The sequence below is a fragment of the Culex quinquefasciatus genome, chromosome 3 (genome assembly GCF_015732765.1).
Source record: "Culex quinquefasciatus strain JHB chromosome 3, VPISU_Cqui_1.0_pri_paternal, whole genome shotgun sequence".
In the NCBI taxonomy this organism is placed as follows: domain Eukaryota; kingdom Metazoa; phylum Arthropoda; class Insecta; order Diptera; family Culicidae; genus Culex; species Culex quinquefasciatus.
Window position 1 is genome coordinate 72,624,776 of NC_051863.1, and position 15,007 is coordinate 72,639,782.

The 15,007-nt window shown below is 36.7% G+C and overlaps 1 protein-coding gene and 1 long non-coding RNA gene across 2 annotated transcripts; one reads left to right on the top strand and one right to left on the bottom strand.

The window, feature by feature from the left end:
• Positions 1-380: 380 nt before the first annotated feature.
• Positions 381-1,009, bottom strand: LOC119770496. Its single transcript, XR_005278855.1, has 2 exons — positions 627-1,009; positions 381-556 (listed from the first exon to the last, which is right to left on the bottom strand). It is a non-coding gene; the product is annotated as an uncharacterized LOC119770496 (long non-coding RNA).
• A 533-nt stretch (positions 1,010-1,542) lies between these two features.
• Positions 1,543-9,374, top strand: LOC6041575 (chorion peroxidase). The gene is made up of 6 exons (XM_038260866.1): positions 1,543-1,621; positions 1,681-2,104; positions 7,599-8,649; positions 8,705-8,896; positions 8,959-9,148; positions 9,208-9,374. Exons 1-6 carry the CDS (start codon positions 1,543-1,545, stop codon positions 9,372-9,374), a joined length of 2,103 nt encoding a protein of 700 aa, XP_038116794.1.
• Positions 9,375-15,007: the final 5,633 nt, after the last annotated feature.

Consider the following 15,007-nt stretch of genomic DNA (forward strand, 5'->3'; position numbering starts at 1 on the left):
TTATCCAGAAAAATTGGCAAAATACAAAACGGAAAGCCCTCGCATAAGATTTATTTATTAAAAAAGGTTAAAGCTGCATATATTTATTTGTTAAAAAAAATGACCACAACCTGAGAAAAAAATTATTTATTTCTTTTTTAGTTTCAAATACAATAAGAGTATTTAACTCTAAACCGAAATGAAACAGGATTGCTGTCATTAACGCACGGTTCCATCACGGCTTCGTTCCCGTGAGCTTCTTCGATGTTGGTCACGGTTAGTTCGAGGCTTCGGGTCGGGTTCGTATTGGTCATATTGAACATCCGTTGAAAGTTGCCTGACTACTGATTTTTCTCTAAATTTGTCCGAGTTACATTTCTGAGTTTGGGCCACGGATCCCATATTGTGTGGAGATGGTTTGATCTGTTTGCCCCCAACGGTATTCGCGAACCGGTTGTCTTGGCTAACCTTCGCCCAGGTTGGTTTCAAACGAATCTCCTCTCCCGCCATACTGCCAACCCGCTCCTAAATTGGCACTCTGTTCCATTTCCATAAGTTCCTGCTGTGATAACCGTGGCTAGAAAGAAAGGAAGGAAGGAACTGATGGTCAAAACGTTGAAAATCCTCCGGAAATTATCGACACTTACCTCAATTTCGACACGAATTTAGTTTGTGTTTCCAACAAATGAAAACAAGTTTTTCACCTGTCAGACAGTTTTGTTTCTTTGATCATAGTGACCGTTTTGATAAAAAGGCTATACTTTAATCCTGAGGTTAACCCTGGAAAAACCACTTGACTTAAACCACTTATAACTAAGCCAGTTCTGCTCAGATCGTTTCGCGATGTTCTACAAAGTTGTTCCCCATAAAAAAAATCTATAAACAGCTCGCACAGAATTTTATTTGGTTCAATTTTGGAATTTTAGGACAATAAAGTGTAAAAAGTGTCGTTTTCCCCATACTAACGGATCCAAAATCCAATACAAAATTGAAATCGAGTGGGCACCTCGAATTCTTAACCGAATTGGCTGAAATTTTCACGAGAGCTTCTAGGGATATAAAACTATGATATTCTGCCCGCCTATCTAATCTAGCTCAACTTTTTGCTTTTGTGGCGCACCCTACTGCCCATGTGTTGCTATTCAAATAATTTAAATTCAATCAAAAATACTTCACTCTTTTCAGAGGTAATGTTTTAAAATTGAGCTAATTGGTTAAAAAAAAAAATCAAAAAGTAAGACGAGAAGTGACGAAAATTTCTGCCCAATGCCATTGCCTATTTTTTTTGTGCATTTTTATTTGTATAAAAAAAACTAAAATAACGACTAAACCAAATTTTCAACTCCACTTTGTGTGTGTTTATAAATTGTCCCAACGCATTTTGTTATCTTTTAAACGACTTACTCCATTAAGTTTCCTAAAATATTTGTAAAACTAAGCACGTGCAATTTTCCATTTAAAAACAGGTCTGCATGGTCTTATCAAGTTTTGTTTACTATTGTTCGTTGCCGTATAAACAATCAAAGCCCTAACAATCCGGTCCAACAAGTCTAATGAAAGAACATGGTCGTTAGCCGCAGCAGTCACAACATGCTAGTGTTGCTCGTTACATTGGTGATTTCTTTGGTGGCAGCCCTTAATGGTACCGCTCACGAATCAAAAGTGTTCGCAAATCGTAATTATCTAGTGTGTTAATTGCAGATCAATTGCGGTTGCCAGATTTTCCAGTGCAATATGATGGCTACCAAAAACAGTGCGGACTTCCGGTTAGGTGTGCCGGATATTCCAAGTGTCCGAGGGTTCACGCTTGGTCGGAGCTGGAACGGACGGCTCAGGTCATGGCGAGCATAGAATTTGAGGATAATTCGGCTCAGGCTAGGGATAAATGCCACCTCATTCAGGAGGGAGAGTTTGATTTTGAAATGTTTTTCACCGAAGCTTTGGATAGTGACGGGGAGATTGCAGTCAAAAACACGAGAACAACGGAAATTTTCCTGGAAGAGTTATCGTACCAAGGAACGTGTGCTGTTAAAAACTTCTTGGAAGGTCGATGCTCTGTCAACCAGTCTCTTTCGTTAGAGCAGTGTAAACGGAGAAAATTCTACAAGTGTAATCCGAACTATCCGTGAGTATACAAAATTTAGTACCGTCATCATGTGTAAGATTGGGTCTGTCGCTCCTGTTGACGCTACCATTAAAAAATAGATTAACGATTTTTTATGTTCCGATTTTCAATGTTTAAACTGACCTACCCTTTAAATTATTAAAATAATATCAAATTGGTTTGATTAGTTGGCATATAAACCAAGGCCTGATTTTCAAAATTTCAAACAGAATCACAAAATGCTTTACACTTCATTACAAATAAACTACATACAGAAGTTCTCAAAATATCAATGAATTTATGCAAATACTTTTTTTCCCATGAACTTTAGCGTTTTGTTACGATTTGTGGTCCCAAAATTCAATTTTTTTTGAAAGATTAAAGAGTTTTTTTTTATTTTAATGCATAAAAGGGTTATCCAATGTGTTCTAATAAACTTACAATCGATTTTACAAGTTGTTTCAATAAAATGTAAATTTCAGTCAATAATTATTTTTTGCTCTCTCTTTTTTGGGGTTTTTTTTTTATTTATTGATATAATTAGGAGACAATAAATGCCATCAGCTAGGGCAAAAATGATTTGAGCTAGGAAATTTGAATTTATACATTTGAGCAACTCTCTACGAAATCGGCCGTTTTCGACCATTTTTATTTTTTGTATTTTTTGATTTGACTTAAACTTTGTTGGGGCCTTCCCTATGATCAAGTAAGCTATTTTGCGTCATTGGTTAACCCATACAAGTCTCCATACAATTTTGGCTGCTGTCCATACAAAAATGGTATGTAAATATTCAAACAGCTGTAACTTTTGAGTGAATTTTCTGATCAATTTGGTGTCTTCGGCAAAGTTGTAGGTATTGTTGAGGACTTTTGAGAAAAAACATAGGTATACGGAAAAAATTGCAGATTTTTTAGTTAACTTTTTTTCACTAAAACTCAATTTCCCAAAATACATATTTTTTGACTTTCAAGATTTTTTGATATGTTTTAGGGGACAAAAATCCGCAACTTTTGAGCCAAAGAGAAACAAAAGGGGCCAAAAATTGAATATTACGCCCATTTAAAAATGCTAGTCTTAATTTAAAAAAAATATTTTTTTCAAAAGGATCGGAAAATTTCACGAATTTTTCATGTATTAAAATTAAAAATCGGACCATTATTTGCTGAGATATGGTCATTAGAAAATAGTGGGTTGTTTTGGTGAGATTTTAAAACTTCAATTTTCGTGTTTCTTTTTCTTAAAGCGGCTCTATCTCAGCAACCCGAGGTCCAATCTTCAATGTCTCTTAGACAATTTCATAGCAAATTTTCTGAACTTAAAAAAAATATTTTTAGAAACGGTCACTCATGGTCACTATTTTTTAAAATTGAAAAACTGGAAATATTTCGCTAAAATCAAACTTTCGGTGGCTATATCTTGAAAACGGAGCCCTTTATCAAAAAATCTGTAAAGTACTTTTCGATTGCAAATTCAATTATTTTGCATTAAAAAATAATGTCAAACTTGTTTTTGCATAAAACTTCGATTATTTCCTAAAATCACTATTTTTTTTCAAAAAATCATAACTCGGCGGCAGATTTTTTGACCATGTTTCTCTATGGTTCAAAAGTTGCGGATTTTTGTCCCCTAAAACATCTAAAAAAAATCTCGAAAATCAAAAATTACATATTTTGGGAAATTGAGTTTTAGTGAAAAAAAGTTGATTAAAAAATCTGATTATTTTTTTTCCGTGTACCTATTTTTTTCTCAAAAGTCCTCAACAATACCTACAACTTGATCATAAAATTTACTCAAAAGTTACAGCTGCTTGAATATTTACATAGCATTTTTGTATGGACAGCAGCCAAAATTGTATGGAGACTTGTATGGATGAACCAATCACACAAAATAGCTTATTTGGTCATAGGGACGGCCCCACAAAGTTTAAGTCAAATAAAAAAATACAAATAAAATCCATTTCCGGTTTTGGTAGATAATTGCTCATTTTTAAGTTTTTTGAATAAATATATTTTGCCCCCTGATTTTTCAGGCCGATTTTGAAGGTGGGAGACTTTGCAAAATATATGGAACAGCCTAGTTATAAATAAATATATTTTCCATTTAAAAGCAACTATTTAAATTCATTGTCAGAAATTATTTCAACACAAAACAGTTCTACAAAATCCTTACATTATTCGTTGCAAATTACTTCCGAATTGCCGGATTTTTTTGTAAGTTGTCCAGGAATTTGGTCATTACACCCTTTTGGTAATCATAGCTCATAAGGTTTATCCAGAAGAAATTTGATAGATATACCTATGAATCCATCGATTTTAAGCGATTTTAGTGAATAATAATCCTATAAAATTGAAAAAAATCTTGAAAATAGTTGCTCTAGACTCATCGACGAAATATTTTTAAATAGCAACCACACTATCATACACATATGAAAGTATGGAACATCCCCGTTCATTTGCGGGGTGAACGAAAATTTTTGGTCGGGGAAAATTTAGGTTGTCCTCGTTTGAAGTTTTTGAACATATTTCCTATGGGACATAATTTCGCCTATTTCAATGTATTACTGCTATAAGCCCACATGGACATGACTAATGGTTCAGATCATATATGTATTTTCTTATGCGAAATGATACAGGGAACACTTTTCCTGAAGCACGCAAATTGATTGGAAATAAGAGAAAAAAGTTTCACAAAACCGCAATGTTTTTAATATTCAGATCGTTATTTTGTTGAATTTTTTTTGAGAAATGTTTCTGGGCCCATTGAGTATACAAATCACTGCAGAAAAGTGTAATTGGTTGGGTTTATGCTCAACTTTAAGTCACTTTTATTAGAGTGCATAATTGACAAAGGGAGCGCGTGGTCGTAAAAATATTCAGAGTGAAAAGTGATTTTTTTGTGTGTGCCTTTTGTTTCGCATTTTTGTCGTGTATTGTGTGCTGCGAAGAGATTTGAAATTTGCTCGCGTTATCTAAATTGTAGAAACAGTAAAAATATACTGATAAGTCCAGCCCATAGCACTTATGCTCGGTTGGCACGCGTTCGATTAAAAAAACTTTCTAAATCATCACTAATTTATCTTTCCGCAGCCGGCTGCCTAAGATTTAAAAAATTCAACCGATAAACAAAATGCTCATGGTCACATCACTGCCACTCGTGAATCCTGACCTCATACCCATCTACTAACCCCCTCAAAACTCATGTGAAACTTTGTCGGAGAAGCAGTCGATTGGGCGGTCTCTATCACTCAAGTATCGGACTAACATTGCCATCCACTTCCCCGTGACTCTACCACTGGTCGTGGCCGGCGCCGGTATTGATCAGCATGATAGGGGCCTTTGAGAAGTTGCGAAGCGAGGAAAGATAGCACCCACTCATCTTCCACGGCTCGTGGATGTAACTTCTGGAGGTCCTGGTCAATAACGGAGTAGCAACTGCATGCTTATGCTTAACTTTAAGTCACTTTTATTAATTTTGGATTTTGAACGAATCAACATATTTTTGTGTGTTTTGGTTATAAAATGTACCGTTTTCATTATTTTTTCACTTTTTTTTGTTGTGAGTACATGGTCCACATGATATTTTTTTATCTTATTGAGATCTGCAGTTTAAATACAATCACAGGGTTTCTATTTCTTTGGCTTTTGTTACATCCATTTGGACTATATTATTTTTATTGAAACTACAAAGTTGAAGTTGCAATTATTAGTTATTGCATAAATGTTAATAATAATAGACATCACACCGTCTTTTCAGACTGAATTTACTAACTAAACGGGACAAACACAGAACACCCAGAGGAGATGGGCGGGAATCGAACCCGGGCCCCTTAGCACACATGAGGGATCGGCAGCCGAAGCCGCTAACCACCGCGCCACGGGGTCTGTTGTGTAAAAATCAGTAAAACATTTAAATGTATTTAAAAATTTTAATTTAAGCTCAAATAATTGAGCTGAACATGTGTAAAAAAGTCTGGCATCCATATTTGAAATAATGAAAAATACAATAAATTGTTTTGGCAAACAAAACCAAAAATAATTATTCTTTTTAATTACAATATTACCATGTGACCTCAAAATAAGTATGAGATCTCCTGTGAGTTTAAATAAGACTAATAAGAATGTAAAAATATAATGAAAAAGGTACATTTTATAACCAAAACACACAAAAATATGTTGTTTCGGTTAAAATCCAAAATTAATAAAAGTGACTTACAGGAGATTGGCGGTTGACCACGCTCCAATGTCCACGACAAGGGGGGGAGGGGTCGAGATCTAAAAAAAAAAGTGTCCACGTGTTGGTCCCTTACTCTCTGTCACCTTCTATTAAGGTGTAATATGATTGCATGAAAAAAAAAGTTGTTCAAATTTATTGAACACAACTATTTTAAAATTCTATGTGGTGTCCTTAACAACTCTGTATGAAAAAAAAACTTTTTTCTTGAGTTCGCGGGGAGTTCTTTGTTAGCCCACAATAAACTGAACAATTTATTATTAGGGGAGAGTGGGGAGACTTGATCCCTTTTTTTTGTATCGCACATAACTCTGTCAATTTCTCACAAAACTATGAACTTTTTGCATAAATTTGAAAGCTTAAACATTCAACTATGTTTGGCTGATAAGGGTATTTCACCAGATAAACTCTTCGAATCATGCCAAGCGTTTTAAAAAAATATTTTAAACCAGCATTTTCAAAATGTTGGGGGTAATTTGATACCCCTTTCCACATTTTGAAGAAATCTCAAGCACAATGTTTCTTATTCATCCAAACTTTTAATTTTCTATAAGTTACAGCAATTTCACATTAAACCTGTACGTTTGTGTTCAAAATATAACAAGTTTAGCATGCAAAATATTTAAAAACTTAAAATTTTCTTTTTTAGTCCAGAATTCAGCATATTTACAAAAGCTGGTAATTTTTATTTACAAAACTTTTGAAAAATGTTTCAAACTGCAGTAAGTTATGTACAACTATACTAAAGGAAACTATGTACGAAAACCCAGCCCAATTATTTAATCTTGAGGCTGATTCCAGTGACTGTAAAAATGCAGGGATCAAGTCTCCCTAAACGCACTTTTTTAGACAATTGATTGTAAAAATAGTATGACGATAAATTTAACGTCAAATGCGTAAGGGTTTTGGAGTTAAAAAGTTAATCAAACATGTCATCTATAAAAAAAATATTTTTTTTAATAATTTTTGAGTGTTTTCAATACTTATCAAAACAAAGAAAAAAGATCTCTTGGAAGTTTTTTGCAGCACTTTTTAGAAATATGTGTGTAACGCAATCTAAACATTTTTTATTTTTTTTCTTTGATTTCTACAATGAATTTTAGTCAATTCCGCACAACTTTCTAGAACAAAGCTAATTGTTTTACCCACATGCTGACGAGATACAGGCTTGGGATCAAGTGTCCCCGGGGATCAAGTCTCCCCACTCTCCCCTAGTCTATTATGTTCATATTTCATGAAGTTTTCACGCCTGCATCGAAAAGTAACATTCACACTCCGCCACAGGTACCGCTCGTACAACGGCATTTGCAACAATCTGCAGCACGCTGAGTGGGGACAACCGGGAAGTCCCCTAAAATCTGAAATGGCCCCATGCTACGATGACTACATCGGCAAGGACCGACGAAGTGCATCCGGCAGAGCGTTGCCCGAAAATCGCGAGCTAATGGCCCAGGTGCAGGGAGCGCTGAACGTCAACGTGGGTGCGGAAGCCCCCCCACCGGGCCTGTTCAACATGTTCGGAGTATTTTTCTGTGAGTTCATCAACGGAGACATGCTGGGCCGGGTGATGAAACGGGTTCGTACGGCCACGGAGGGACTCCGCGGGTGCCGAGCTGATGGCCGTGGCGTTAGTCGGCACAAATCGGCGCTGACCGAACCGTTGGCGATTTCACGGGCCGATCCGAATTACGGTCCCCAGGGGGTGGAGTGTTTGAACTTCAATCCTATCGAGAGTGCGAATGATTTCTGCGAGGTGACTTACTCGAGGAAGCGAAATACCGCGACCAGCTATTTGGACCTGTCCCATGTGTACGGGGATGGAAAGTTTGATAAGCATGGCAAGTTGCAGACGGGACACTGTGGAGCATCTGTGAAGACAGCTAAATTGCATGTCGTTGCACTGCAGTTTCTGATAGTGGGAGGATTGTTCTCGCAACTTCACAACTATTGCGTCGATCAGGTTATGACATGTGGCCAGGACGATCTGCTGGAGAATGCTGTCGAAAAGTGTCGTGCCCTAACGATTGGCGTTTATCAGCGTATAATCTACGAAGAATTGTTGCCGATTCTGTTTGGCAGTTCATTCTACGAGCAATGTAATTTCAACTGCGAGTATGATCCAACGCTGGAGTCTGTCGTGTCGTCATCGTATATCAACGGACCTGGTCGATTCCAGCATATTTGGATTCCTGAGAATTTAACCTACGTAGCGAATGGAAGAGCTTATCAAAAGCCGTTGTTTGAATTTTTTGAGGAATATGAGAATTTTGTGTGTTCAAATGCGCTTGCAGGTGTCCTGAATGATCCTATCCGAACTGTGGGATTGTCAGACAGCGTAAGCTTCTAAAAGTCAGAATCATAAAGCAATGTAACAATCCTCCCAATTGTAGATCATGAACGTTTTCTACTCGAAAGACGGAGTACGTGGTCACTGCCTGCCATGTCTAGATTTGGAGAGAGGTAGAGATGCCGGGACATGCCCATTGCTTTCCTACAAACATTACATGGACAAACTAAATGGAATAAAATCAAGAAAGTGTTACAGATATTTCGAAGATTTAGACGATATGTTTGATCCTCAGGTAAGTAGTCGATATAACAATCTTCACCTACATTTTATATTTATTTTTCCCCCCTCAATCAGTTGATAGCAGTCCTCAAAGCATATTACGAAACACCCGAGGACATTGATCTGCTGTTTTCAATTTTTGAAAATCAAAATCCACCAGGATCCCAACTGCCAAACCTGGTGGCACAGTCAACTTGTTTGGAGTTCAAGCGTTTGAAATGCAGTGACCGATTTTTCTATTCCTGGAATCCATATTTGTCAAACGGTAAGTACCAGCTTTTAATTACCGTGAAATCAATTTGTTTAACAGCCAATTACCCACAGCTTCCAGGGAAATGATCGATGTAATCGATTTGAAAACATTGTTAGCTCTATTTGGAGAAATCGACCAGATTCCGCTGGTTCCGTTTGCAACGCACTCGCAAACCGTTCCGGCCAGTACACTGCGCAAGCAGCTGGAGAGTAGGAAAAACTTGTTCTGTTCACTTTAGAGGTGAATTTATTTCAAAATTTACTAAATTTAAAAAATATGCTGAAAGTAACTAGTGTACAAGTGATGAAATAAAAAAATAATTTTAAATCCCCTTATCACTTAAATAAGTCCTTCCACTAACGTTGTCACTCGGAAGGCACGGAGACGGGAAACAAATTCCTCGCCCAGTTCCTGAGGAGGACATCCTTGAAGAGTATCGGGGCCGGCAACCAGACATGCATCCGCTCTAACTCCTCTTTTAGAAGAACTTGTTTGGCATTTCACTTAGAAGATACCCAGCATGTTGTGCCAGTGATTAGAATACGCTAATTACGCTTGTCTTCAAGGCTCTCGAAGACCCTGAGAGATTATTTTGAAACCCAACTGAGATATAGGTTAAGAACTCTTAATTGCACTCAAAGAGCTTTTAAGAAGTTCTTCTTGAGAGCTTAAGAGAACAGTTACATGACAATATAGCTAAAATCGGGTTTTCCAATGAACCAATGTTTTCTATACATTATTCAAGCCAAAACCAAGAGATTTTTACCTAGCAACAAGCATAACATTGCTTTAAACGAAAATGCCATCTAGAACAAGCTGAGTGCCGTTAGAAAGAGCTCATAGTGCCGATGCATGTCTGCCGGCAACTTAATGTTAACATTCCATTGGTTGTCTTACTAAGGCATCATTTTTACACGAAAAAAAAGAGTTCCCAAAATCGTGAACAAGCGTTCATGAAAATGGGAACCACCACATTTTCATCAACGCTTGTTCACGATTTTGGGAGCTCTTTTTTTCTCCGTGTAAGGTCCAGCTTGTGAAGAAGAGAAACGATCACCAGTTGTGTTGGTCCGAGCCGGGATTTGTACCCCGATCCACCGCTTACGAGGCGGAAGCGTTACCACTACGTGACTTCTAAAATGAAACCTTCCAAATTTAAATATTTTTTGCTGTGTAGGCTTGATTGTTGAGGCAATTGCAAACCTCTTTTTACACAAGAATGGTTTTATAATTAATGTTACCGTGTTTTTAATAATTTGTAGATTTTTTTTTCACAACAAATGTAAACACATTTAGAACTTTTCCACGTTTTATTGCAGATATTGACCTGATTTTGGTCACATCAAATTTATTTTTCTGTCCTTTCTAATTAAACACGATTTGCGTGGATTGTTTATGCATATGTTTATTCAATGAGTTTATTCATGCACGAATGCAAAATAATTCTCCTAATAATTGTAGGCTCGCGTGGCGTTTTGATTGTAGAACAAAACTCAAATATTTACAGAGTGCCTTTTTGCGTTCCTCTCGCAATCATATATTCAAATTTCGTCAGAGAGACCATATTAGGTGTATGACGTTCGGCTATGTTGACCGATGGACCAACACACACACACACTCACAGACGTGCACACGTGTGACTGCCCAGTGGGAAACTCTGGAAAATTGTATCGGAGTTTGCTTATCAACCGGAGGGGCTAGCACTACCGGGAAAAAAGACGAGGTTTGGTGAGTTGGCGGAAGGTTCGTTAAACCTCAACCAGGCGGACAAAAGAGCCTCTGCAAACACCCCGTTGTGGACCGGGTTTTTATTATTGGATGTGTACAGTTTCGGGTTCCTGCCGTGTAAATATTTACCAAGGATTAGGAAGAGGATTCTCCCCCCCCCCCCCCTCTCCCGCCCTTTCCACAAGGTCCGTCCGTCTTGAGGGCCACCACGATCCGTGACCAAGGGCTCAAGGTGGATGCGCCGAAGCGAGATTATGTAAAGCGAAAATCGCCGCGAATAACAAAAAAGTTCAAATTCGTTGTGCGTAATAGAGGCATAAAACATAGGGGCAATCATGGAAATGGTAACAACTGAATAAAAAAATGGCTTAATTCACTTAGCTGGTTGGAGCGTCCTACCTGAACCCTTCCCTGTATGAGTTTTTTTGGGGAAAAACATTGATCCCTGATGCTGAATCGGTATTCCATTCCATTCTTGACCCAAGCAAAATAGTTTTTTTTTCAACAATCTGATTTTGTTTTGTGTGTCTTCGGTACAGGTGGTTTATGGATAGTCCCTAATTCAGTTTTAAGGACGCTGCAAGGAAAAAAGTCAATTCCCGAAATAGTAATTTGTGTGTTCATGAAAATGAGAACTATACGAAACAATTCATGAACAACAATTCACGAATATGGGAATCGATTTTTTCAGTGTGTGTCTTTTCATAGGAGCAAGATAGAACTCTCTCCGGATTTTTGCCTTCCTCACCTTATTGAGGAAAGGCTATAAAATCACTCGAAAAACGAAATTCTTAATTTGACCTCCTGGTGGGTCCACGTATACCTATCGACTCAGAATCAAATTCTGAGCAAATGTCTGTGTGTGTGGTGGGAAGTTGATAAAAAAAAATTGCACTGGATTATCTCGGTAGTGGCTGGACCGATTTAGACTGTTTTGGTCTCATTTGATCCGTCTTGGGGTCCTATAAGTCGGTTTGAAAATTATAAAGTTTAGTTTAGTACTTCAAAAGTTAGGCTAAAAACACGATTTTAACAAAAAGTCCGGAAGATTGTAAAAGGGTGGTTTTTGTAAGAAAACCCGTCATGTTATATATTTTTAGAAAGGTATTCGAAAGACCTTTTCAACGAGTTCAAAAGATTGAAGAACAGACGACCCTATCAAAAGTTATAAGCACTTAAGTGCTATTTATGAACTTTTTAGAGGCCGGATCTCAGATAACTTGATGAAAACGTTGTCCGGATCTATCATGCGACATGTCTTTGGATAGGTAATTAAAAGGCCTTTCCAACGAGTTCAATAGATTGCAGATCTGACAAACCTATCGAAAGTTATAAGCATTTAAGTGTTATTTATGAACTTTTTAGAAGCAGGATCTCAGATAATTTGATGAAAACGTTGTCCGGATCTATCATGCCTTTTGTATCTATTTTGGATAGCATTTACCTCTAAATGTGAGGAAGTCACCAACCACCTAAGGGTGGGTTAAGTAAGGTTTTTAAATTAAATTTTCTCAATGTAATCGCTATCTAAAAGGTTTATTTTTTTAATTTATTCCATTTTGCCATGAAATCAAATCAAAATTATCCAACTGGTGTACCACCCCGGAAAATGTGTCCATTGTACGTATAATGAAAGTTTACATTATTTTTACCAAAATGCATTATAAACTGCTGAAAATGCATGAATTAAAATGTTTGGCGATTAGCAACACTGTCATGAGATACTAACGTCATGATTCGAATTCCCGGACGCTTCGAAACCCGGACACTTCAACTTGTTTTATCAATTATTTGGATATAAGTTCGCATTATGAATGTCAAAACTGTGTTTTTTGATGAATTCTAACATCAACTTTCATTTAAAAATTGTTTGAACGCTGTAGTTAATGCCAAAACAATTAAATAAAATAAAATTATAAGTTTACCAAAAATACGAAACATTGCAATGGAAATATTTCATAGGCGTCCGAAGCACCGGGAAGGTCGAGCAGGAAGTTATGGTTTTAATTTCCTTAAATTCTAGTATTTTTTTTTTATAAAATATCGATCGTTTTGATGTTAACAGCTTATTTGCGACCTAAAGAATGCCATTCACTAACATGTCAGTCCAAATTTGTGCGATTCATAAGCAAAATCGAGTGTCCGGAATTCGAAGCAAAAGTGTCCGGATTTCAAATCAGCTTTTATCAGTGTCAGTATCATTTTAATTTTAAAATTCTGATGAAAAATTGATAGAAAAGACATATTTTGCATGCATTCACTTAAAACCAGTGTTGCGATTTTGAGCGCTCATCCGCTCATGAGCGAGCATTTTTCGCTCATTCGTGAGGAGGAGCGCGACGCGAGCTAGCTCACATTTGCTCGTGCTCGTGTTTGCTCATTTATTTTATGAGCGAAAATGCTCATTGCTCGCGCTCGCGCTCATTTTTGCTCATTGAGCAAAATGAGCGGTATTTTTTTACCTGTAACTGGTAAACGATAATAACTTTTTTTTTCAGCAGAGCTTCGAGGTTGTTTTTTTAATGGAGGCTTGAATAGGCTAATCTTAATAATATTGGATGAAATTATTTGTCTTATTTTTATTGTTTTGAAACTTTTGGAGTCAGAGTTAAGGGGTTAAGGTGTTACATTAAGATCTGTATACAGTAAAAAAAACATAGAAATATTACATCTGGGAAGTACGTCTTTTATGTTAGAAAAATGCGTAATTTTACTTCTGAAAATGTGTAATTTTGTAACTTTTCTAGTGTAATGCAACTTTTTCAGTCTAAATCGAGGTAAAATTATAACATTCAAGAGGTAATATTCAACCTTACAAAATTACAACTTCCAAGTGTACACTTTTTTACTGTGTAGAAATAATTCGATTAATAAAAAAAAGTTGATAATAGAGTGACACGTGAAAGTGAACTATTTAATAAAGCTGAAAAGTATCTTTTAAGGAATACAAATATGTTTTCTTGGTAATCCGTTTAGTCATGTTTTTATTCTTGGGCACCTCATCTTGTTTAGTCAATTATTTGTAAATAATTTTGCATAATAAATGTCAAATCTGTGTCTTGGATAATTTTCACATCAATTATCTTATTTATATGCTGGAGTCGATCCAAATAAATAAATGAGAAATGATTGTGCTCACAAGTAAAATCATGTTTTAATATAAAAAAAATCGATTACCATCCTATTTACAGCTTATTTAAGACCTCAAAATTCCGTTCCTTGACAGTTTACTATAAATTTGAAAGTGAAATAAGCTCAAAAGAGTGTCTGGTATTCTTAGCAAATTAAGACATTTTACTTGTGTGTCAGCCATTTTTCATTTATCGGGAAATTAATCAAAACTAGTTTTCTAAATTATCAAACTCTGAATAAAAAATATATCCAGGTTTTTAAGCGAAAATGGCGTTCGAATGGTGAACGCCCGAAATGTCAAATTCGCGCAGTAGCACCAAAATTAGTAAGAAAAAAGTAGCTGTCATGCCATGGCACACTTTTTCCGTAATGTTGGTACCATTGCGTGATTTTGACATTTCGGGCGTTCACCATTCGAACGCCATCTTCGCTTAAAAACCTCGATAGGCTGACAACATTAAAGTTTCATAAATTTACCAGAAAAGTAATCCCCCGCAATCCACCGCGATCAATTTTTGACAGTTCGACGCCAACGAATAATTTGATGAATTTACCGCGGTTAACCAATATTAAATTACCAATGCAACTTTGATGAGTTCATGTCCCTTTTTCGCGATGAAATTATCTTCAAAAGTGACAATCCAATTGGCCTGGGCCAGATTCATAAACAATACTAAAAATCTACCTGATTTGCTGATGAGCGCTCATTGAGCGCGAGCGCATGCGTTGAGCATGAGCGAGCACGAGCTACCTGTTAAGTCCTCATGCTCATGAATGAGCGAGCACGGATTCTGGCTCGCTCGCTCATTCGCAACCCTGCTTAAAACTGACTGTTTATATTAAATCCTGATGATATTTCTACATTTCCAACTAAGTACATGATTTTTTGCCAGCTTTAACAAAAATAATATGGTACTAAGAGTCCGGATTTCGAATCATGACGTTATAGATAAACCAGGGGGTATCGAAGAAGCCGCCATCTTGGAAGTTTAGATAACAAAAACTGAGAAT

Coding starts and splice junctions, on each gene's coding strand:
- LOC6041575 (XM_038260866.1), top strand. CDS start 1,543: ATGGTCGTTAGCCGCAGCAGTCACAACATGCTAGTGTTGCTCGTTACA. Junction 1,622..1,680: donor TTTGGTGGCAGCCCTTAATG/GTACCGCTCACG, acceptor TGTTAATTGCAG/ATCAATTGCGGTTGCCAGAT. Junction 9,149..9,207: donor GAATCCATATTTGTCAAACG/GTAAGTACCAGC, acceptor AATTACCCACAG/CTTCCAGGGAAATGATCGAT.